The sequence below is a fragment of the Rhinichthys klamathensis genome, unplaced genomic scaffold, assembly GCF_029890125.1.
Source record: "Rhinichthys klamathensis goyatoka isolate OS25496 unplaced genomic scaffold, OSU_Roscu_1.1 h1tg000296l_1, whole genome shotgun sequence".
Classification (NCBI taxonomy): Eukaryota; Metazoa; Chordata; class Actinopteri; order Cypriniformes; family Leuciscidae; genus Rhinichthys; species Rhinichthys klamathensis.
This window is the reverse complement of record NW_026606815.1, coordinates 2722162-2747925: the sequence shown is the minus strand read 5'-3', so window position 1 is coordinate 2747925 and position 25764 is coordinate 2722162. Positions and strand designations below refer to the sequence as shown.

The 25764-nt window shown below is 42.3% G+C and overlaps 2 protein-coding genes across 2 annotated transcripts in view; both read right to left on the bottom strand.

The window, feature by feature from the left end:
* tmem8b (transmembrane protein 8B) overlaps positions 1–25764 on the bottom strand; it is a 171442-nt gene that overhangs the window by 11367 nt on the left and 134311 nt on the right. Inside the window, exons 7-12 of the mRNA XM_056270084.1 lie at positions 22192–22288; positions 19677–19800; positions 16348–16490; positions 13288–13466; positions 12659–12805; positions 11128–11244 (exon numbers count right to left, since the gene is read on the bottom strand). Coding sequence (XP_056126059.1) covers positions 11128–11244; positions 12659–12805; positions 13288–13466; positions 16348–16490; positions 19677–19800; positions 22192–22288 — 807 coding nt within the window. The remainder of the gene's footprint in view (positions 1–11127; positions 11245–12658; positions 12806–13287; positions 13467–16347; positions 16491–19676; positions 19801–22191; positions 22289–25764) is intronic.
* Positions 1–25764, bottom strand: part of tars1 (threonyl-tRNA synthetase 1) — a 157092-nt gene that overhangs the window by 72311 nt on the left and 59017 nt on the right. The gene's annotated exons all lie outside the window — the stretch shown is intronic.

The window sequence follows — 25764 nt, the reverse complement described above, 5'->3', positions numbered from 1 at the left end:
CAGTTTCGCCTTCTGCAGGAGGAGGTGGAGGTTCGCACATCTCCAGTACCAGAGCCTGCTTCCATAGTGCCAGGTCCCTCTGAGGACTATGATTTGAATGTGAATCATCCAAAGGCCCATGCCTCACCCTCTATAGATTCGATCCATCCCACCATGTCTTCAGCAGGTCAGTCTCGATCCTTTCATGAGCCTAGACTGGAAAAATTAACAGAAAATGATGATGTGGAACATTTTCTAATTACCTTTGAGAGAATTGCAGTAACATGTCGGTGGCCAAAGGTGGACTGGGTTTTTCGTCTCCTCCCACTGCTGACGGGTAAGGCCAGAGGAGCCTATGTGCATATGGATATAGATGATGCTCATGAATATGATAAAGTGAAAACAGCAATTCTGGAAAAATATGATATTAACCCTGAGACCTACAGGCAGAGGTTCAGATCTCTCTATGTGGAACCTGAGGAAAGCACCAAGGAGCTGTATGAGATGCTTAAAGAGCTGTATGTAAAATGGATCCAACCGCAAGGTAAAACACTTCATGAAATTAATGAAATCTTGATCATGGAACAATACTTGAGAATGCTGTCCCCTGAGCTTCAGGTTTGAGTAAATGAGCATGGGCCGAAATCTGCTGGTGAAGCTGCCACACTTGCTGATGTGTTTGGTGCTGCCAGGAAAAAAGGCCAGACATGGAGTAGTATGGGTGGGAAGGCTGGTAAGGACGGACACCGGCCCATACCCCCTCAGTACCAACAGAGGTCAGCGATAGGAGTGGGTAAGCCTCCCATGAGGGAGAACCAATATGTACCACCTAGAGCTCCTAACAGAATACCCATTTGCTACTTGTGTGGACAGGAAGGTCATGTTAAACCAATGTGCCCGAAGAATCCAGCCAGGCTGACCCAGATGTGTTTTGTTCCACGTCAGAGTGCTAACCCTGACCCCAAAGGTAACCACACCATGAAAATGGCTTGGGTTAAAATCAATGTGGAAAACCTCAGAGCCCTGATTGACACTGGCAGCACTCAGACCCTTGTACAGAGAAAATATGTACCAGTTAATGCTATCTGTACCCTTGAGACTGTCCCTATTTGCTGTGTACATGGCGATGAGAAGTATTACCCCACTGCCGATATTTATCTGGAGATAGAGGGACAGATGTATCTGTTAAATGTGGGAGTTGCGGATCACTTAACTTTCCCTGTAGTTTTAGGTGAAGATCTGCCAGTACTCTATGACTTGATCAAGCCAGTGCAAAGTTGTAATGTGGTCACTAGAGCACAAGCTAAGCAGGTGGACACGGACTCCATAGCCCTCAGTGCCTTGCCCTTCTATAATGAAGAGTTTGAGACATGTCCCGGGAAAGCTCACAAGACTCGTAGTCAAAGGAGGCAAGACAAATTTCGGGGCACGGCTATACAACCACCGGCTGAGACTACTCCAGACATGCCCCTGGGTTTCCAAATACCTACAGATATAATGCAAATGCAGGAAAATGATCCAACTTTGTCTACCCTTTTTTAGAGAGCTCGAGGAAGCAAGCAGGAGACTAATACTAATGGTGAGCGAAATGAGTATGTCCTACAGAACGGTGTTCTTTACCATCAGAATGGCCAGGTGAAGCAGCTAGTGGTCCCACAGGTGGCCCGAGAAATAGTACTTACCTTGGGTCACTCCATTCCCTGGGCTGGCCACTTAGGGAAAACATAAGACCACAGCTCGTATTAAGCGCCATTTCTACTGGCCAGGTTTGCAAACTGACGTCGCCCAGTTCTGTAGAAGCTGCTCTCAGTGCCAAAAGACATCAATGAAAAGTCCCTCCAAAGCTCCACTTCAACCTCTCCCAGTTACAAGTATCCCCTTTGAGCGTCTTGGGATGGACATTGTTGGTCCGGTGGAGAAAAGTAAAACAGGAAACCGCTTTATGTTGGTAGTAACCGACTATGCAACCAAATATCCAGAAGTCTTCCCATTGAAATCAGTTAAAGCAAAAACTGTGGCTTCTTCCTTGGTGCATTTTTTTCTCAAGAGTTGGTTTCCCTTGTGAAATTTTAACAGACCAAGGCACTAATTTCATGTCTAAACTTTTGAAAAAGGTTTACCAACTCCTCGGCATAAAGAGTGTGCGTACTACGCCCCACCACCCGCAAACAGATGGGCTGACGGAGCGGTTCAATCAGACCCTCAAGCAAATGCTTCGTAAGTTTGTGAATGAGACTGGATCTGACTGGGATCATTGGCTTCCATACCTCCTCTTTGCATATAGGGAGGTACCTCAGGCTTCCACAGGTTTTTCCCCTTTTGAACTACTCTATGGTCATGAGGTGAGGGGTCCTCTAGCCTTATTGAGGGACACTTGGGGAGGAGATCAGGGGAAGGAAGGGACCATTAATGTAATCTCTTATGTTGTCCAGATGAGAGAGAGACTGCAGCGAATGGGGGAACTAGCCCAGACACACATGCTGGAGGCCCAAAAGCACCAAAAGACTTGGTATGACAAGTCGGCTCGACAGAGAGGCTTTCAACCAGGCCAGAAAGTCTTGGTTATGTTGCCTACCAGTGACAGTAAGCTCCTTGCAAAATGGCAGGGGCCCTTTGAGGTGAAGGAAAAGTTGGGGCCCACCACCTATCAGGTCTCCGCTCCAGGGCATCAGCGTTCTAGCCGGGTGCTTCATGTGAACCTCCTTAAGGAGTGGGTCCCAAGAGCTGAGGTGTTCCTGATTCAGGCTGTAAAGGAAGAGGAGGAGGCAGATGACCAGTATCTGCCCTTGCCAGTGTCGTCCACAGAGCTTGATGTAAGCCATCTGTCAAGGGAACAGCAGTCTCAACTCTACAAACTCTACTTCACTTAGACATATTTCAAGAATATCCAGGGCGCACGAACCTGGTTGAACATGACATTGTATTAAAACCTGATGCAACAGCGAGACGTATGAGTTACAGGATACCAGAGCGCCTCCTGATGTTCCTGAAGAAGGAAGTTGACTTAATGCTGTCTCTGGGGATTAATTCAGCGATCTAAGAGTGAGTGGTGCAATCCCGTGGTGCTGGTTCCGAAAAAGGATGGGACAATAAGGTTTTGTATCGACTTCAGGTATCTAAACTCAATTTCAAAGTTTGACTCCTACCCCACCCAACGAATTGATGATCTCATTGACCGCCTGGGAAAAGCAAAGTATCTAACCACCATTGACCTCTGTAAGGATTACTGGCAAGTACCCCTAACCCAGAAGTCTCAGGAACTGACTGGTGTTACCATTTGGGCTGCATGGGGCTCCAGCAACCTTTCAAAGACTAATGGACCAGGTTCTCTATGGATTGTCGGAGTTTTCTTGTGCATACCTTGATGATATTGTCATCTACAGCACAACGTGGGAGGAACATGTGGAGCATCTCAAAATGGTCTCTGACTGCCTACGTTCTGCCGGTTTGACAATCAATCCAGCTAAATGTGTCCTGGCCAAGAAGGAAACCGAGTACCTGGGTTTCACCATTGGAGGTGGGTTAATTAAACCTCAGGTTCATATGATCCATGCAATTGAGTCATGTCCTCTCCCACAGACCAAGAAGCAGCTAAGATCTTTCCTGGGGATGGCTGGTTTCTATCATCGGTTCATCCCCAACTTTTCAGCCAGGGCTGCTCTACTAACAGATACAACGGGCTCAAGATGTCCAAACCAGGTCCAGTGGGCGGGGGAGGCAGTGGCAGCTTTTAAGGACATTAAAAAATCTCTGAGTGAAAGCCCCGTTTTACATAGTCCAAACTTTGAGAAACTGTTCATATTACACACGGATGCCTCTGAGAGGGGTGTAGGGGCGGTGCTTCTACAGTGAGCTAAGGAGGAACGACATCCTGTGGCATATATCAGTCGGAAACTGCTACCCAGAGAGGTCCGCTATTCAACAGTAGAAAAGGAGGCCTTGGCAGTCAAATGGGCCCTGGACTCTTTCAAGTATTACCTGATGGGCAGAGAGTTTATCTTGGAGTCTGACCATAAGGCACTGCAGTGGCTAGAGAGGATGAAATATACCAATGGGCGGATTACCAGGTGGTACCTTGCCATGCAGCCATTCCGGTTTACAGTCCAGTACATCCCTGGCAAGTCCAACACCACTGCAGATTACCTCTATCGCTGGCCCAGCAGCAGCTCTGAAGGGGAGGGGTGTGTGATGCCCATAGCCATGGCCTCACAACCAGTTCAAGAGCGTTAACCTCATGCACTTATATTTTTCGTGAGTTTATGCTGTTTTTCTTTAGGATTAGTTTATATACTTTTTCTCATACTCATTAGACATTTGTTGCAAACATTTAGTTACAAATAACTCACAGGACACTTAGTTCATTTCACATACATTTTACTTTATTTAGTTGACCATTCAGAAGTATATTTTTTGGGAGCGCGCACCATTAGTTACTTTTGGATTGTCATTCTGTTTGTACAACTATTTTGTTTCTGAGCTTACCAGTGTTGGATTCCACACCCTGGAGAGATCCAGGAAGTCGGCTGGCTTAAAGGGGTGGCGCTTGGAGCAGGAGCAGCTTTAAAGGGGAGATGGCCTAATTGGACACTACCACTGCTTGTTATGTCTGGGGGGTAGCTTTATTTTCTTCTTAGATATTTTGGGGTTTAGATTTATATTATATGAGTATTTTTGTTGAGTTAAGGTTAAGTAAAAATACATTTCTTTTGTAATAAGTTTTTGGGTAGATTTTGCTGTTATTTCTGTCATATGTAGTAGTGTTGTTGTTAGTCTTCCCTTGTGTGTCAAAATTGGTTTGATCAGCCAATATATAAGTTTCTTTTGTTGGAGGTCAGTTATATTTGAGTCTCTTATGTTCAGAGCTTTAGTTACCTTCTGTTTATTTGACCTCTTTTATAGGCCCACAATTTTTTTTTTTTTTTGGTTGTAATGATTTTTTTGGGGAAATAAAAATTCTTATTTGTGAACTTCCCTTGTGACTCCTCATGCTTAACTGCTTGGTCCCTCACACACATACACACCAATGAATTGACCGACCATAGGAAATGAATGGGAAATTGACAAACACAAATTCTCTACAATTCGGCCACGATGCAGAAAAAAACCATCAATAGTGAAAAACATAACATAATTAATCATTATAATTAATATATATATATATATAATAATTATTAAAATTATTAAAATAATAATTAATATAATGTTTAAAGATAATAAATTAATGTTTTAAAATAATAATAATATAAATAATAATAAGCTGTGAAAAAAGCATTACTGTTTATTTTTTTTATTGAATTGTAATGTTACCTGTAACAAAATGCTTTCTCTGTATTCAGGTTTGACTGTAGTATAATGCAAAAACGTGTACACTTCACATCAAATTTATTTAAACAAAATTATAAACCATGGCAAAAAATATTATTTGAGAATTTAAAAAAAACACACATTCAAATCCACATCTTAAAAGTAATTAATTTTGTCCAAAAACTATTAGAGAATTCACAAGCCTCTCCATAGAGAGCTATACAGGCATCTAGTGGTTACACTATGAAACGACATGTTTTATTTTATTTTCTCTCAACAGATGGCGCTAATCTGACTTCAAAAATTGGATTTAAAAGGCCAGGGGCCTCATGTATCAACACTGCGTACGCACAAAAACACGGCGTACGTCAGCTTTCACGTTCACGGCCAGATGTACTAACAGTGCAATTAACTTAAGAATGTGCGTTCCTCCAAGTAAACTTCATGTCTGGTGTACGTATATTTGTCGTGATTTGTGTCCGTTGGCGACTCATAGAGGCAATAAAGTGAAGTGGCAAACATTACACTACGAATTGTTCTATCGCACCACCAGCTGTCAGATATTGCTTATAATTTGTAATTGATAAATTATTTGACATATTATTGTCACACGAGTTTTATTAAAATATTATATTATGCAATTAAGTAAGAACATAGGCTATATAAAGCATGTCCAAATTGATACAACCCGTCTAGCAATGGCAGCGTTGGCTTAACTAGGAATAAAAAATAAATTTCATTAATTCGGTCAGTAAAGATAAAAAAGAAAGTAAAAATTTTATTCAGCAAGGACACATTGAATTTGTTTAAAAGTGAGAGTAAATGCATTTATAATGTTACAAAAGATTATAAGATTTCTATATCTGTTTGATTTAAGTTTTTATTCATTAAAGAATCCTGAAAATACTATATCACGGTTTCCACGAAAATATGAAGCAGAAGCACACCTGTTTTCAACACTGATAATACTCAAAAATGTTTCTTGATCATCAAATCATCATATTAGAGTGATTTCTGAAGGATCATGTGACACTGAAGACTGGAGAAATGATGCTGAAAATTCAGCTTTGATCACAGGAATAAATTACACTTTACTATATATTTACATAGAAGACATTTTCAGTGAAATTTCGTTTCTTGCTTGCTTTAGCCATGTTCTTGCAGGTTTCTTTTGCCAAATTGGACTAATTACCATATTTAAATTAATTTAATTGGGGGAGGAGACTGGGTGGGGCGTTGTGCTCGTGCATGTGCGCTCAATTTTACGTTAATTGGGATGTACAAAGAGAATATGCGCGGGATCCTTCGTACGCAGAGATTCAGACATCTGCTTTTTTTGTGCGTACGCACATTTACAGCTTTGTCCGTATACGCAATGTTTTAGTATGAATTCAACGCAAGTCTTTTTACAAGAGGCCCCAGGTCTCTATATTAATCTGAAATACTGCAATAATAAAGAAATATTTTTATAAATTAGGAAAAAAAAATTTTTTATTGCTTTCAATGGCAAAAATGGACCATAAATATTGCATAAATATTAATAAGTAACATCAAATTGTCTCAAAATACAAAATTAAAAAGAAAAAATATTATTGAACAAAAATAAATTGCATTGGTTTTACTGGGATGGAGAAAGTTTCATTTTTAGGTGTCCGGTCACTTCTGACCGGAAAGATAACAAGTGTGACTCCGAAACGAAGAGCACCTGAGGGTTAAGTGTTAGAATTCAAACTGAGGTTGTTATTGGACATAAGGAATGAAACTCAAAGTTCAGCCAATGCAGTCAATGTAAGGGTGAGAGAGAATGTTTCTCTCTCTCTCTGTCTATTAATATATATATATATTTCTCTATAGAGCACAAAAGTAGTATTCTGGAAGTAAAAATCCCATTCATTTTCCAAAGAAATTAATTTTAAACAATAACATAAACCTTTCGAGATTTGTTAACCATGAATAGATTTTTTTTTCATCTCAGAGATTTTCTTTTTGATCTCAAAGATTTTTATTTGTATTTTTTTATAATTAATAACTGATGAACAGTAAGCAAATAGTATTCAGGCTTAAAACTCTTCACTAAAGAATTTTTGATTAGCTCAAAAAATACTGTGGTCGTCTAATTTAAGCTCATCTGTGTATATTCAGAATGCAGAGCCCAAAAACAAGAGGATCACAGAAGATAATGATAAACTGCACTGGAAAAAATGATGTGGATGTAGCATGTCACAAGCTTGATAAATTATAGCTTTTTTCCTCAGTTCCAAAAAAAAATTGATGTGAGAATCACACAGTGGGACGCTTTGTACTGTGCTTGCGTAGGCTCGGGGAGCATTGAAATGGAGGTGTCAACTGACATGTTTTAACTACAAAGAGCCATTATGTGCCATGGAGATGATAGACGTGTGTATTTGACAGTCAATGTCACATTCAATGAATTTTAGACAGAATTAGAGTAATCTGTACAGTGTACACTGATCTTTCAATCTGACATTCAGAAATGCAAGAACATTTCAGCCAACAGTATTCATGTATTCCTAGTACGTAGTGCTTAATGTTTAAAGTGTTTGCAGTGTTCTATTAATAATAAAGTTATTTAGTAAATAAGATTGACTGAAAGTTTACAGTTTTTTACAATCACTTTGCTACTATTTTCAGAACCTTCATGTCATTTTTCAAAACTCTAGACACAAAAATCAAAACGGTTATCACTTGTAACACAGGCTGTCTAATGTTCAAAACATTGCATTGTGCATTCACATCTTTAAAGAAATCTTGCACTTGCACAATCATTGGTTCAAAAAACAAATTTACTGTGAAATACCATTGAAACATAACTATAGATCACCCACACACAAGCAACTGATAGTTTCACTGTGTCATTGTTCGTACAATCATTAAATATTGTAGAACAAAATAGGTGATACAGGTTTCATTATGGTACTACATGTACAGTAAATACATCTCTGTAAAAGTACAGTAGTAGTAGAGAGAATACTACAGACACAGTGGAATCATTGAACAAAGTTTGTAATATATTGATGCAAAACACTACAGTACAATCACAACATAGGTTTATTTGAATCAAAGCAAAAATAATTAGCTATGAAATAGAAAAGAAAAGACACTACTGTAAAACATCAAATGCAGTGTTCCTCAACTTGCTTGGTTGTAATGTAAGAAACAAAACAGGAGTGATTACTGTATTTCTACATTGTAATCAACTCTGTGCTGTGGATTTGGCCACAGGTTCTCATCTACATCACAATGGATGGTTTCATTAGCCAAACATCTTGGAAAACACCTTCGGCATGGCGAATCCAGGCCTGACACTGGTCTGCTGCGATGGCATTGCAGGCGTCATCCATGGATATTGTAGTCAAATTGGTTCATGCTCTACGCAAATTAGTGACAATGAATCTCGTTATCTTGAAACTTTCATGATTTACTGTAAACATGGAAGATTGATTGTCTGTTTCCATACAACTATGCATTACTAAGAGTAATGCAACAGTTACTTATCATTTTGAGCAGTTGTATCACTTGATAGTTAGATCATTGTACTGAAATGAATAGACACTCATTTGAAATGTAATGTGTGAATTGCCTTTTGAAATAGTAGTACTTTGATGTTAAGTTGTGTCATATTGAACAGGTGATTTTTGTTAAATGAACAAATGATCTAAGTTTTATGTGTATTGTATCCAAGCAATTGAGGAAAGGGTTAGAGTTTTGAAAAATGTGCATTTTGATCATTGGTTGAGAGTTTTGAGTTGTGAAAAATGACATCAAGGTTCTAAAAATAGTAACAAAGTGATTGTAAAAAACTGTAACACCACTTTTTTTTCCTGCCTTGCAAATTCTAGTTATTCATGACATTTTACCATTTTTATGGTAAAGTTCTGCAATTACTCATGTTTTAGTTGTCAACAAAAGTGTTACAGTAACTTGCATCAAAAACACAGGAATAGAGTGTAGCAAGCAACGATGTACCTCAAAACCAAAATTACAACATCTAAATGTCTTTAATTCTGTCCCAATGTGTTTTTCCTCATTATGCTCTATTCGAAGCTTTATTAGTGCCTTCAGATGTGAGTTCAGAGTCAAAGGATGAAGAAATGACCTCTGCTAGTCATAGTTTTGTTGAACATTTGCTATTCTCTCTCATTATTTCTCTCTCACACCATATATCTTTGTAGCTGTAGAAGAAGTTCACTGGCTCCTCTTCTCTCTGCATGTACAGTATATCCACCAGCCCATTTGACTCAAGGGAGGACGTGCTTCTCTCACTCAACTGTAATTTGCCAGAGGCTCTTCCTTGTCCAACACCCATTTTTTTTTTATCTTCTCACCTCAGAAAAACAGTGTGGTCGCTAGAGGAATTAGCATAAAGTACAAGCTGCCTGGTAAATGGAACAGCGAGTGTGTCTCTAATACTGACAGAACAGAGAAACTTTTAATGCCACACCATGCTAATGCACAGATAAATGCAGCCCTAGGTAGCTCGAAATGCCTTCATAAATTATAGATATTGAAAAGGTGCTTCTTGTCACTCAACATTCAAAGAAAAAACTAGCGTTGGCATTTAACTGCCAGATCCGTTATACTGAAAGAACATGGTTATTTTTGGAAACAGGCATGTTCCCTTTTAATATGACATTTTTACTACAGTACATTTACAAATAAATATATTTTATCCATTTACAAAGCTGAAAAGCTTTGTTTTCCCTGTTGAAAAAAAAAAAAAACTTTCGAAACCTAGACTGGTTTGCTTTTTAGCTAATTGGGCTTGAAGAACAACTGGTATTCCAGCTAAAACCAGCAAAATACCTGCTTGGCCAAGCTGGGACACCAACTAGACCAGCTGAAGACAAGCGTAAACCAGCTGAGAGACAAACTGGCAGTCCAGCTAAACCAGCTAAATAGCTGCTTGACAGGGTGGAAAACCAACTAGACCAGCTGAAGACAAGTTTAAACTAGCTAAGACCTGCCTAAACCAGCTGGGAGACAAACTGGTATTCCAGCCAAACCAGCTAAATACCTGCTTGGCCAAACCCGGAGACACACTAGACCAGCTGAAAACAAGCGTAAACCAGCTGAGAGACAAACTGGCAGTCCAGCTAAACCAGCTAAATAAATGATGGCCAAACTGGGAGACACACTAGACCAGCTGAAAACAAGCGTAAACCAGCTAGGAGACAAACTGGCAGTCCAGCTGGGAGAGAAATTGTTATTCCAGCTAAACCAGCCAAATACCTGCTTGGGCAGGCTGGGAGACTAGCTGACCTGCTTAAACCAGCTAAAACCAACTTAAACCAGACCCCACCATGTGCTGGGTTAAGCAGATTTTTTAGAAGACAAATACTTGCAAACTATGGTAATCCATGACAAACAACAATGCCTTTATGGTAAATGGACTGCATTTATATAGCGCTTTCACAGACCCAATGGCCACCAAAGCGCTTTACGATTTGCCTCACATTCACCCATTCACTCACTCATTCATACACCGACGGGCGACGGCAGCCATGCAAGGCGCCATCCAGCTCGTCGGGAGCAGCTGGGGTTAGGTGTCTTGCTCATGGACACCTCGACACTTGGTCAGATGGAACCAAGAATTGAACCACCAACCTTCCGGTTTGTAGACAACCCACATGAACCACTGAGCCACTGCCGCCCCAATCTTGTTGTTTATCTTGCAAACAACTCCAACATCTGTTAATTTTTATGCTCCGAGTCAGGTCAAGTATAACTGACATGGTTTCTAGCACGTTTTATTAATGTATTATACATAAGATGCTTTACAGTCCTAAACACACGAAATCTATGCATGTGCACAATACTACTTACCCAGGCGATGGCCATGATGCCTAAAGCGAAAAGGCTGGGCCCCAGCAGGTTCCACAGACCATGACGGTCCAGCTGTAAGGCCATGGACAGAGCCATCGCCCCCAGCAAGTACAGCACCTGGTAGGAGAGCGACAAAGAGGGAGAACATTAGTTCAAACATCAACAACTCATCATGCCTAGAGGCGATAGTAAATCCCCAGTCCAATTAAGCCATCTTGCATTGGCCACCCTCTGTCAGGCAGACTGTAACTAAAGAGAGGTGCTGCTAAAAATGTCCTTTTCGTACTCTTTCCTTCCTCCGTGAAGTTCAGAACTGTTGTGACAAAGGTGATTTGATTATTGTCTACAAACTTAAGCACTCAGCAAAACACATTCACAGGCGAGCACACGCAATCATCTAACATATATATAGAAACATTCTCCCTGGAGGGGAGCTAGTTTTTCTTATTCTTTCCATTAGATACTTCCTTCACAAGCAGAAGCTCCCTCACTTCATATCTCTGTTTCTAAATAACTCAAACACACTGTTAATCACATTCTTACTGTCTTTCTCCCTGTGCTCTCTTTCCTTAACCCTTACTCTTTCCCTCTGCAGTTGAGCAGCTGAAGACTGAGCTAAAGAGAAAGTGAACCTGAAAAAGTCCACCTATATTTACTCTGCTCCACAGCGAAATGTCACCATCATTATGACAGCACATGACAGACTGCTGACATTCGTATATTTACACTCTGTGTAAGCTGTTTACTGAGGTGGACGGAATTTCTGCTCTCTTGCACATCTTGGAAAGCTCTTTTCTTGGCAATAAAGTCCATGAAAAACTACTGGCCTCTGTGAATCACACAAAATGAATTTATAGAAATTGATGACACAAGAAATAACCAGCATTTCTGGGCCCCAGGGTCTTCATATGTAATTTTAACCATCAGATTGTGGTTATTATATACAGTGGCCCATTTTGAATACTTAGACTATCTTTTAAAAGTTTGAGGTTAGGAAGATTTTTTATGTTTTGAATTTATTTGATCACAATTACAACAAAACCAGTAATATAGTGAAATATTACAAATTAAAATAACTGTTTTCTATTTTTATTTATATTTAAATGTAATTTATATTTGTAATGTCAAAGCTGAATTTTCAGCATTATTACTCCAGTCTTAAGTGTCACATGATCCTTCAGAAATCATTCTAATATGCTGATTTGCTACTCAGTAAACATTTCTTGTTTTTATCAAAATTGAATAGAAAGTTCATAAGAACAGCATTTGTTTGAATTGCTTTTCTATCACTTTTTGAATCTATTTAATGCATCCTTACTGAATAAAAGTATTAATTTAATTTAAACTAAAAAAAAAAAAAAAAAAGACTGATAGCAAACTTTTGAAGTGTGTGTTTTATTTAATGCAGAAACTGTACATACAAAAATATTTGATCTAATTGAATATTAGCAACAACAACAACAAAAAAAAAACGTTTATGAGCACAGAGTTAAGAACCACAAGGTTTATGGTAACTGAATGTGATTTGTACCTGTTTGATAATGGATTTGAGTCTGGCCATGGCAATGACAGTGACCCATACAGACATGAGCGAGCCGAGGAAGTCACAGAACTGCAGCACGTCATACTCCATGATGCAGAAGACCACAATGCCTGGCTGGTCACAGGCATGATAAAACTGTTCAGGGGTGAAAGATGAAAACAAAAGGTCAGAGGAATCATGAATAAAATATCACACTCTGACATGTCACTGGTTCTTAACCATAATCTCCATACTTCAGCTGCCACTGATATGCTGAACTAAGACTCGTGATGGGTCTGTAAATAATACAGCACTTCTTCAAGCACTTATTACATTATTTAGGCATGTTTGTCCAAAGCCTGAGCAAAACAGAATGCAAATCTAGTATAAAATATTAATTATACAACAGTTAGTTCCAGTTCTGTAATCTGACTGGTCAGTTAAGTTCATTTACAAGTTACAATGATTTCAACCATAAGCCATCCACTCACAATTAAGAGTTGGGATTATTCCTTTTATAAAAAATATTATTCTTGAAACTGTATATTTTTGTTTTCATTTTAGACGATTCATGTCAACATGCAGATAGCCTAATTTTGGGCATTTTTGATTGGTTTAAAGTAGATCTTCAAACTCACAGTGGAAAAGAACATGGTGAAAATATATACAGATGCCTCCAGCAGGTAATGACTGCGGATGGCGATGGTCACAGGTGGGACGAACATCAGGTTGCTGAGGCACAGAAGGAGAGTGGAGAGCAGCTGGAACCCATACGAGTACGCCTCAGTGTTGTCCGTGCAACCCCAGCCATCCCAACCTAGAGAAGCACACAGAAATGTTCAGCAGAATGATTTCTGAAGGATCATGTGACGCTGAAGACTGGAGTAGTGATGCTGAAAATTCAGCTTTGCATCACAGAAATAAATGACATTTTAACATATATTCAAATAGAAAACAGTCATTTTAAAATGTAACAATATTTCACAAGATTACTACATTTATGATCAAATAAATGCAGCCTTGGTGAGCATAAGAGACTTCTTTCCTGAACATTTAAAAAATCGTACAGACCCCAAACTTTTGAACGGTACTGTGTGTAAAATATACTATTGTCCAAGTCTTCAAGGCAAACTAAGGTACAAAAAAATGATAAATAAATAAACAAACAAACCACACACATAGCCAATGCGTGTAAAACTAACAAAGGAACGGGGGAAAAAAACATCACAGAAATACACATGTACTTTCTCCCTGGTTCGCACACACATTCTGTTCCTCATCTGTCAGCTGTTGTAAACAGCTTCATAAATATAGATTGGATTCGGGCAGCCTACTGTTATATAAACACCATGAAGGAAATAGATGCACTGCACCTCTAACCTCTCATAGAAAATGCCAGAAAACATATCACAAATCTCTCTGATTACGAAGCCTTAATTAGCCACACCACAAACAAAAATCATCAAAAGGCACGTAGTGATTGAAGTCTCACCGAGTGTCGACAAAGACGGTCAATTGAGCTTTACCAGACACTCGAGAACAGAGGAGAGTTTGCGTGCGTGCTGTACCACAGTACTAAGCTGTTTGCCAGAAAACATTCATTAAAAGGGTAAATTTGTCTATGCTAATGACAAAAGAAACTATGTGTAGGAATCCAGAGGGAAAAGAAGAACGAGGCACCAGAGCTTCATAATGGCGCTGTAATTGAGAGGTTGTGATTAGCATATTTCTCAGGATCATCAAATGTCCTCTAATTAAAAAACACTTGATTTGTGATCTCATCGTTATAGAGCGACATGATTGGCACATGCGTAATTGAACCATTTAACATGCCAATTATCTTTGATTGGCATCTGACAGTAGAGGAGAAAGATATTAAATGGAATTATAAAATATTACAGTGATTATCATCATATTAACCGCTCGGGTGATCTTTCCCTGGGGAAAAGGGTAGACTTGTTCACTTTGTTAAATGACACAGAATTTCTACTCCTTCATTTTCCTAAAAGCTGAAGTGTCAAGGAGTTTTCAAGCACATGTGTCACACTCACATTACATGTGTAACAACCTAAAATTGCCCTGCAAGTCACCTCTAGAGATTACTAGGGGATTTCTTTTAATTTGTGAAACATAATTCCTGTGTGATGGCTTGTATGAGTTGATTGTTGTTTTATTTTATTTTATTTTATTGCAGGTTACTACTACTACAACTACTACAAAAAATAGTTTGTAGTAGAACAAATTTTTTTTCTATATTTGTAAAGAACAAAAAGCTATACAACCAAGCCAAACTGAAGGTAAAACAAATTGTGGCATTAGATAAATGTGCATTCAATTATTTCAACCAAAATACAATCGAAATCCAGAATAAGTTAATAATATAGAAACCGTTTTCAAGAAAAAAAAACGGAAGAATGCTTATGCGTTTTGGCCATTCATTTACACGCCAACAGCGTTTTGGTGGTTTAATATTTATATTCCTACAACAGACTCAAGGATGATACATGTTTTCAAAGCCTTTGTATTCAAAGGATTTGACATTTTCTTAAAGAAGGTAAAAAGTGCTTTATATCAGAGAGCATTCTAAAATTGGGATTACAGTGAATTTTTCTGGCTTTGTGAAGATGAAATTTAGCCAGAAGACAAAATAATAATACAGTATTATCAAGATTAACATCCTTAGAATGAAAATCGGGCAAAATGTCTAAAGGTATGTGCGTTCGGCTCGAGTCCACTGTAGTAAAAGATTGAGTATGTGCGCATGCATTCTACATCCCTAATCCCAATATCTAAATTTAACAAACTACCTTACTAACTATTAATAAGCAGTAATTAGGAGTTTATTGAGGCAAAAGTCGTAGTTAATTGTTTGTTAATAGTGAGAATTGGACCCTAATCTAAAGTGTGACCATAATGTACACTACAGTTTCAAAAGTTTAAGGCCAGTAAGATTTGTGTTGCTGTTGTTGCTGATGAAATAAATTCATAATTTTATTCAGCAAGGACACATTAGATTGATCAAAAGTGACAGTAAACACACTTTCTACTTTCTTTAAAGAAATTTCTATTTCAAATAAATGCTGTTCTTTTTAAACTTTCTATTCAACAAATAATCCTGAAAAAATAGGATTATGGATAGGATTTTGTTTCCACACAAATATTAAGCAGCACAACTGTTTTCAACATTGATAATAATAAAAAATGCATCTTTTTTAACACTAAATCAGCATATTATAATTATTTCTGAAGGATCATGACTGGAGTAATAATGCTGAAAATTCAGCTTTGCCATCACAGGAATACATTAAAATGTTAATAGTAATTAAAAATGACTATTTATTTTAAATTGTAATAGTTCACAATATAAATATTACACTGTTTTTACAGTAATTTTGATGAAATAAAAACAGCCTTGGTGAGCATTTAGAGACTTTAAAAATCATTTAAAAAACGTACTGACCCCAGACTTTTGAATATTTGTGTAAGTACTGTACAATGCAATATATTTCTTGACAAAGATATCACCAGGTCTTTGCTGATTCCAAGCCATAAACATTTTCTTATCTGAAACTTCAATTAAGGACACACACCAGGAAATTCAAAAACAAAGCATTTAATTGTTTTTTTTCAATGCTATGACTAATTTATCCCACTCATTTGATATAAAAGAACACATAAGAATGTCTATGAGCGCTCACCTGCTTTACACTCGCATGCAGCATACAGGTAGTTGTTGGTGCGCAGGAGTTTGCACTGGCCATAGGTGCCGCAGTCATTGATGCAGGGGGTCAGGTAAGAGCGAAGGTACACCTCAGCTGTTACATTAGTACACAGCTCAAACCTACAGAAGAAAGTTGAGTGAGATGACAAGAAATACGTAAAATAGAAGCTTTTAGAAATACTTCCGAGAAATGAATATGGACCAAAAAATGAAGTGTCTTTGAACATTCTGTGGATACAGAAAAAGTTTTTTTTTTTTTTTTCATGCAATTACAATGCAAGGGGATTGATGCTTTTAAGGATACAAAATCTTTGTGAGAAACAGACCGAAATTAGAGATGTTTTCGCCTGCGTTGAGATTTGGCTTCAGAAGAATAATAGTGCAAAAGTTGCATAGAACACTTTTACAATATTTTTATAGTGCTTTTTGTGTCCTTTTTTTTAGGTTGAACTCAGTCACATTCATTGTACTTTCTTAGAAAATAGAGAGCAGCACAGCCTTGTAAATAAATTATTTTGTGTTCCATGGATGGAAAAAAGTCACAGGTTTGGATCAACATGAGGGTAAGTAAATGATGATAGAACATCTCAGGTTACAACTGTTCCCTGAGAACAGGGAACGAGACGATACGTCATTGACGCTATGGGGAACGCCTCAGGCGTGACAGGTGTCTGAAATCAAGTATCAACTCACAGCAATCATGTTGACCGGCAACAGCCCGTGCATCATCAGCTCGAATGATGAGCATGCAACCTGGATGTATAAAAAGGGCGCCTTGAAACCGTGACAACATCCTATCTTCTGAAGGGACTGTTGCAGGCAGGCCCTGAGGTATGGCAGGGAGATGTATTGTCTCGTTCCCTGTTCTCAGAGAACATAGGTTACAGTTGTAACCTGAGACGTTCCCTTTTCGAAGGGAACTCAACAATACGTCATTGACGCTATGGGGAACGAAATACTCACACCGCCATACTGAGGGGACTGCATGCCCAAGGGCAGTGACAACTGTCAGAACCAAAACCACTCACCCTTAGGTCACGTTGGGCTGTCAGTGACAGCACTCCCTACCGGTCATAGCCCAAGCTAATGGACCAAGAAAACTGCCAGAACATAGTTCATGGGAGGTATATCTGCGCCAGCTCAAAGGTTTAGGACCACGACTTCCTAATAGAAGGGGTCCTTTCTAGGGAGTGTGGCTAGGGGACCCAAGGGACTCCCAGCCAGTCACTATTCAGGAGAGCATGCCTCCTGACATGCCACCAGGCTGGCCTGGTGATCTATACTAAGACGCACAGTCTGGCCATTGCCTGTCTGTCCGAGACAGAGCCTCTGGAAATTGCCTTGGAAAGGCATCCAAAACCAAAGGCCTGCAAAGCTGTCAGAAACCATTCAGTTCCAGATCACAGATCATCATCCCCTGGAGAGTGTGACACAACCTCAAAAAACGACAGAAGTCGTCCACTCAATCCATGGGACTACCCAGTGCTCGTTCTGAACACTGAGGAAGTAAGAGAGGGATCAAAACCAGAAAGGTCTGCTGAGGCCTAAGATCTGATGACCCCCTATGTGGGGAGCTCCAGTACATGAGGGCTCATATAAGGAAGGCTGGTGAGGCCTGAAACCTGACGACCACAGCATGTGGAAGCTCATACTCAGGAAGGCCCGTGAGGCCTGTAACCTGGCGACCACAGTAGGTGGGAGCTCATATCAGGAAGGCCGGTGAGGCCTGTAACCTGGTGACCACAGTAGCTGGGCGTTCATATGAGGAAGGCCGGTGGGGCCAGTCACCTGGCGACCACAGTGTGTGGGAGCTCATAACCAGGAAGGCCGGATGAGGCCTGTAAACTGATAACCACAGCATGTGGGAGCTCATATCAGGAAGGCCGGCGAGGCCTGTAACCTGGTGACCACAGTAGCTGGGAGCTCATATCAGGAAGGCCGGTGAGGCCTGTAACCTGGTGACCACAGTAGCTGGGAGCTCATATCAGGAAGGCCGGTGGGGCCAGTGACCTGGCGACCACAGTGTGTGGGAGATCATAACCAGGAAGGCCGGATGAGGCCCGTAAACTGATAACCACAGCATGTGGGAGCTCACATTCAGAAAGGCCGGGTAAGGTCTGTGACCTGACATGTGGAAGCTCATAGCCCGGAAGGCCTGGTGGCCCCTGTTGAATCTGTTGGTGGCGCACCCCATAACGTCCACCAACTCAGCGTACACTGGACAGGAGGGCTGAGATGGTTCAGTCCTAACCAGACTGATATCATCGGCAGCTGACTCCTGCCCGGCCCGAAGAGAACCAGTTACAGATCCATCAAAAAGAGAAAGAACCTCCTCTACATATACCTGTAACTCACCCTCGTCAGCTGTCAGATCATCCGCGAGGTTAACGCCCCTCTCCAGCTGATCTGCCAGCTCCATCTGAGAGCCCCACGAGCTCAAGAGCCGCTGAGCCTCAGCTCGAGCGGGACCGGCACCGCGGGGTTCAGATGCCGCGCCCACTTCCCTCGAGAAGTGGGACAGACAAGAGAGGAGAGTTCTGATGAAACTGTGAAAAACTCTCACAGTTTGCGCAGGAAGCTCCCTAGAGAGCTTTTTTGCTTCATTTTCTCGTTGATTACTTTCAAAAAGACAAAACAGTCCCTGAAGACGAAAGGATGTTGTCACGGTTTCAAGGCGCCCTTTTTATACATCCAGGTTGCGTGCTCATCATTCGAGCTGATGATGCACGGGCTGTCGCTGGTCAACATGATTGCTGTGAGTTGACACTTGATTTCAGACACCTGTCACGCCTGAGGCGTTCCCCATAGCGTCAATGACGTATTGTTGAGTTCCCTTCGAAAGGGAACCTTCATTTTTAAGGTGAACAATCCCTGGGATGGAAGTTAAAACTAAATCAAAATCACCTCACATTTAAAGGTGAGGAGACATGCTATAATCTCTATAGTGGGAAGGTAGTAGCCTCTGCGTGCAATTTCAAATAAAGATGTCAAACTTTACCTGAACTCTCCCTGTCAGAGCTAATTTTCATTTTGAATGAGATAAAGTAAGGTTATGAGAAGCTATGTCAACATAAAAGTGAATATATGAATTGTTTTAAGTATTTCAAAGCAAATAGGATGCACCCCACAGTTCACGTGCTGCTACTACTGAACGTGCTAAATGTGGATGAGGGTAAATATATGGAGTGCTATGAATATCCGACATCCTTTTCTCAGCTTCGAAAAAATGTAGACTGCTAAACTGAGGTCTGATAATTTGGTGCAAAAACACAGATTCTAGATTTAATGAGATTCAAATGTCCTCACCCGTGTTCAGTGGCACACAGAGAGCGCAGGCTCAGATACCACGTGCCTGTCTGTGGGTAGGGTATCCTGAGCTTGGTGATATTTGTGGTGGTGTTAATGGAGAGATGAAATCCTGAAACTGATTCTGAAGAGGAAAGAGCACAAACAGGTAAAGGACAAGAAAAATGCTATCAAATTCCACCATTGGTTATAACTGAACTCACAGTTATTTTTGTGAGAGTTCTAAAGAAAACTGCACAGATGAGTGATATGCTTAAAACTAGTTTACCACATCCCGCCTGCAACTATGAGATGCAATTTATGTGGCATTTGCATATAAAAATCTTACAAAACAAATCTTCCTTTGTTTCACCTAAATTGTTTCCTAAAAAGGCACTACATTATTTTTAGTGCCGTGATTTTGGATCAACGCCATAGGGAACTTCATGCAATGGTATAAATTAAGAAATGTCTTCATGAATTATAGCAAAGGGCATTGGCCCAAAGTAATTTAATTGACAACCGGAAATAAATTGAAACATTCCCTACACTTTTTTTCTTCCCAAAATTCAGTTAAAAGTACATAAATAAATAAATAAATAATAAATACATAAAATTGGCAGCATGTGGCTACCAAAACATTCACAGCAAAAAATACAGCAACCGTTTTTTAGGCATTATCAGATGTTTTACAGTTCATTACTATAATGTATATTCAATTCATATTCATTCATATAGCATATTGCTGATTTATATTAATCCATATTAATACATGCTAATACATTTTTAAACTACTAAAATCTGCTTTTACCTTAAATCATGCTGACAACCACCATAATAATACTGTATATGTGGTACAAAAGAAAGGCCTCATCAATTAGTGTACAACAAAAATAAATATATAAAAATTGTACAGTATTATCCTCACAAAGACAAAATATCACACTAAAATAATGCCATCAATATTTACAAAACAACATTAAATATAAACCAGACTATGGCACATAACTGATTACAAATATAAAAAGAAACATTTCAGAAATATTTTAATAATAAAATAATATCAATCCTTTTACTGTTTTTCACTGTAAATACATATAGATCTAAGTAAACATAATATTGTTATTTACAATATATAATGAATAATAATTAGTGCTGTCAATACGATTAATCGCGATAAATCCACTCTAAAATAAAAAAATTGTGTTTATATAATGCATGTGTGTGTATATACTGTATATTTATATATGTGTTTGTGTGTGTGTGTGCATGTCTGTATATATATATATATATATATATACTGTGACGGATCGTCTGCCTCTCCCTCGTAATTAGCGCCACCCCGTCCCTTAATTCTCCGCCCTTCGCCAGGCCTCCGGTGCGATTGGAGAGGAGGGGCGCTGATGAGGAGAATTGGCGGCGTGTGATGAGGCACACCTGACGAGAATGAAGCCTTATCACCGCCGCCTGTTAAATGCTAAGCGCGCCTCTCCTCAAGAGACTGGTCTCTTCCCTGTGCATGCACACTGGTGTCTTCGTGGGTCCAGGAAGGGAGCGCGGAGGGATTCCCACGCTGCCAGAGCTGCGAGTCGCCGGACCCGCAGTCCTAGCGGTGAAGCTGCTGACGGACCAGGATGCCCGCATTCTCCACATTGTGTCTTCATTGTGCCAGGGAATCGTGAAGGAATGGTAGTGAAGAGATGGGATGGGTCCAGGTAAGGGGGCGGTGTCCAGCAGTCGCTCGTACTTCCCTGTCTCCTTGGGTCGAGGCGCGAGGGGGCGGCGGCTTCGGCATCACGGCCTGTCCTCTCCCGGCCCCGACAACGGAGGGAAGTGGCGGCTTCGGCATCCTGGTCCATCAGCGGAGTCACGCGTCTTCTCCGCTCGGACCGCGGGTCCGGCAACTCGCAGCTCTGGCAGCGCGGGAATCCCTCCGGGCTCCCTTCCTGGACCCACGAAGACACCAGTGTGCATGCACAGGGAAGAGACCGGTCTCTTGAGGAGAGGCGCGCTTAGCATTTAACAGGCGGCAGTGATGAGGCTTCATTCTCGTCAGGTGTGCCTCATCACATGCCGCCAATTCTCCTCATCAGCGCCCCTCCTCTCCAATCGCACCCACTCCAGTCGGGAGCCTGGCGAAGGGCGGCAAATTAAGGGACGGGGTGGCGCTAATTACGAGGGAGAGGCAGACGATCCGTCACAATACACACACACACACACACACACACACATGCATATACACATATATTATATAAACACAAACTTTTATGTTAGAATCGATTAATAGTGATTCATCGATTTGACGTCACTAATAATAATATATATTTTACAAAAAATCTTTCCAATAAATTTACTAATTGATTTTTTTTCCACTGTAAAGCCTACTGTAAGGTAATTTACAGTTAACAAGATTTTACCATAATATTTTAGCACTCTTTTTATTCATATTCCAAACTTTTTCACAGAATGGGAGGGTGAGGATAACTACAACATAGCTTAAAATGTCTCAGATATAATCATAGACTGTCTGTCTTACCAGATTCACATGAGACTGACGTGTTGTCATGAAGAGACAGCGGCATCCCATGATTCAGGCAGCCAAAGATCGTAATATTTTCTCCTCTTACTGAAGACTGGAGGGGAAAAAAAGAGATAATGTAATCCAGTTTGAATCCTGTTGAAGATAAGTGAACATCATAGTTAATTAACAAGCCGGTGACACAAAGCAGGTCAAAAGAGGGTTTGGCGGGAAAAGGAGAAGGCTGATTTAATCGTTCGAGATGTGATAATTTCATAGGAATATCAAAGGGAAAAAGGTTCTTTGTAGCCAAACGAAAGGCCAATCATCTCCCACCGCGAGCCTCCTATCCACAGACGTCTGAAAATAAAGACGTTCGCCCTTGGCTTTCACCCTGTTCATAAATAATATATGATGAATGGCTTGATGAATAAGCGAATCCAGGACATGAGGCAAATTAGTGATCGCTCTTACATACACAAACTTTGGAGGAGAGAGAGGAAACATAACACTTTGAAGCAAAGTATCATGTTCTCTGACTAATCGGAGTTGTTCATTACATTTTACGATAGAAATCAGTCGGACAGCCTTTGTTATTGGTTAATAATTCAATGACATGTCTTGTTCTTGGTGCCATTTCAACGCCAAAGAAGGCATATACTGTATGTCCTCTGGGAGGGCTCCAAAAAGTCAATCATCTGGGCCTAAAAAACACCTGTGTGTGTGTGTGTGTGTGCGTGTGTGCGTATCAACACCCATATATGTATGCATTTATGTATATATATATATATATATATATACACAGACAGACACGCACACACACATATTTACGGTATATAATATACACATATAATATATATACACACATATTATATAAACAAAAACTTTTATGTTAGATGTGATTAATCGATTTGACAGCACTAGTAATATATAAATATATATATATATATATATATATATATATGTATGTATATATGAAGACTTCAGATGGAAAAGCCTCTAAGTGTTACGGTCGGGTGTAGGCAGGAAGCACGAGGAGATCAGGATTTCCAAAAACAATATACTTTACTTAATGAATCCAAACTCAAACTGATACAGGCAGGCAAAGGATATACAGGAAACATACACACACCTTTCACAAACGAGAACCGACAAGGAGTGAGGGAGAACACAGGGTTTACATACACAGAGAACGGATCATGGGAACAAGACACAGCTGGGGCAAATTAACTAGAAACAGGTGAAGGAACTGAACACAAACGAGGAGCGGGAAAACTGAGATACAGGACTGAACCAAAACACAATGCAGGGGGAAACACAGGACACACATGTAACATAACGCCCCCTCCAAAAAGGCACGTCCTCGCACCGTATAACTTCAATAGGGGTGGGGGGGCGGGCGCCCTGGAGGCTGATGAGGGCGTGGCCTACCCTGAGCAGGAAGCCTCCAGGGCGGAGCAGGCTGGTCAGGGGGCCATGGCGGAGTAGGAGACCACCTCTCGGGCGGTCCTGGCGGAGAATCCCCTTCGGGCGGCCATGGCGGAGAATCCCCTTCGGGCGGCCATGGCGGAGAATCCCCTTCGGGCGGCCATGGCGGAGAATCCCCTTCGGGCGGCCATGGCGGAGAATCCCCTTCGGGCGGCCATGGCGGAGAATCCCCTTCGGGCGGCCATGGCGGAGAATCCCCTTCGGGCGGCCATGGCGGAGACGCGCCTTCGGGCGGCCATGGCGGAGACGCGCCTTCGGGCGGCCATGGCGGAGACGCGCCTTCGGGCGGCCATGGCGGAGACGCGCCTTCGGGCGGCCATGGCGGAGACGCACCTTCGGGCGGCCATGGCGGAGACGCACCTTCGGGCGGCCTATATCCCCCCCCCAAAACTTTCTTGGGGGGAATCACAGGCTCTGGGACAGGCTCTGGGACGTGGACAGTCTCTGGGTGGGCAGAAGGGACGTGGAAAGTCTCTGGCTGGGCTAGCGGTGAAGGCCCGGCTATGCTGGATGGAACCAGCGGAGAAGGCTCTGAAGGGCTGGACGGGACCAGCGGAGAAGGCTCTGGCTCGGCCGGCGTGACGCGAAGCTCCGGCCCGGCAGGCGTGACGCGAAACTCTGGCTCGGCAGGCGTGCAGGGAAGCTCAGGCTCGGCAGGCGTGCAGGGAAGCTCAGGCTCGGCAGGCGTGCAGGGAAGCTCAGGCTCGGCAGGCGTGCAGGGAAGCTCAGGCTCGGCAGGCGTGCAGGGAAGCTCAGGCTCGGCAGGCGTGCAGGGAAGCTCAGGCTCGGCAGGCGTGCAGGGAAGCTCAGGCTCGGCAGGCGTGCAGGGAAGCTCAGGCTCGGCAGGCGTGCAGGGAATCTCAGGCTCGGCAGGCGTGCAGGGAATCTCAGGCTCGGCAGGCGTGCAGGGAAGCTCAGGCTCGGCAGGGCTGCAGGGAAGCTCAGGCTCGGCAGGGCTGCAGGGAAGCTCAGGATCGGCAGTGCTGGACGGGACCAGCGGAGAAGGTTCGGCTGGGCTGGACTGAACCAGCAGTGAGGGCTCGGCTGGGCTGGACGGAACCAGCGGTGAGGGCTCGGCTGGGCTGGACGGAACCAGCGGTGAGGGCTCGGCTGGGCTGGACGGAACCAGCGGTGAGGGCTCGGCTGGGCTGGACGGAACCAGCGGTGAGGGCTCGGCTGGGCTGGACGGAACCAGCGGTGAGGGCTCGGCTGGGCTGGACGGAACCAGCGGTGAGGGCTCGGCTGGGCTGGACGGAACCAGCGGTGAGGGCTCGGCTGGGCTGGACGGAACCAGCGGTGAGGGCTCGGCTGGGCTGGACGGAACCAGCGGTGAGGGCTCGGCTGGGCTGGACGGAACCAGCGGTGAGGGCTCGGCTGGGCTGGACGGAACCAGCGGTGAGGGCTCGGCTGGGCTGGATGGAACCAGCGGTGAGGGCTCGGCTGGGCTGGACGGAACCAGCGGCGAAGACGGCTCTGAGCTGGACAGGACCAGCAGCGAAGAGGACTTTGAGCTGGTCGGAACCAGCGACGAAAAGGGCTCGGGAGGATGAGACTCAGATTGGACGGTCTCAGGCTGGATGGTCTCGGCGAGACGAGACTCAGGCTGGACGGTCTCGGCGGGACGAGACTCAGGCTGGACGGTCTCGGCGGGACGAGACTCAGGCCGGACGGTCTCGGCGGGACGAGACTCAGGCTGAACGGTCTCGGCGGGACGAGACTCAGGCTGGACCAGCAATGAAGGCACGGGATCGGTGCTGGACGGGACCAGCGGCGGAAGCTCTGGCTCGGGCATCTCGGGTGCAGCAAGGGACACGGAGTACTTGGAGAGGTATGCAGCGGGTTCCGGATCGAGGTGAACTGGGGCGTCTACATACTTCCGGATGGGGACTGGACGATGATTTTGACTATCCTCTGCATAGTCAACGAGGAAATCAGAACCATGAAATTCTAGGACATAATTAATAAAAGTCCGGGACGGATTTATAACAATTCTCCACGGAGATGAAATGGAATAAATTATCATCGTCCAGTCCCAACCGGAAGCAGCCGTTAATAGTGGAATCACCCCAGTTCACTAGATGGGAAACCTCCAGGAACTCCTCT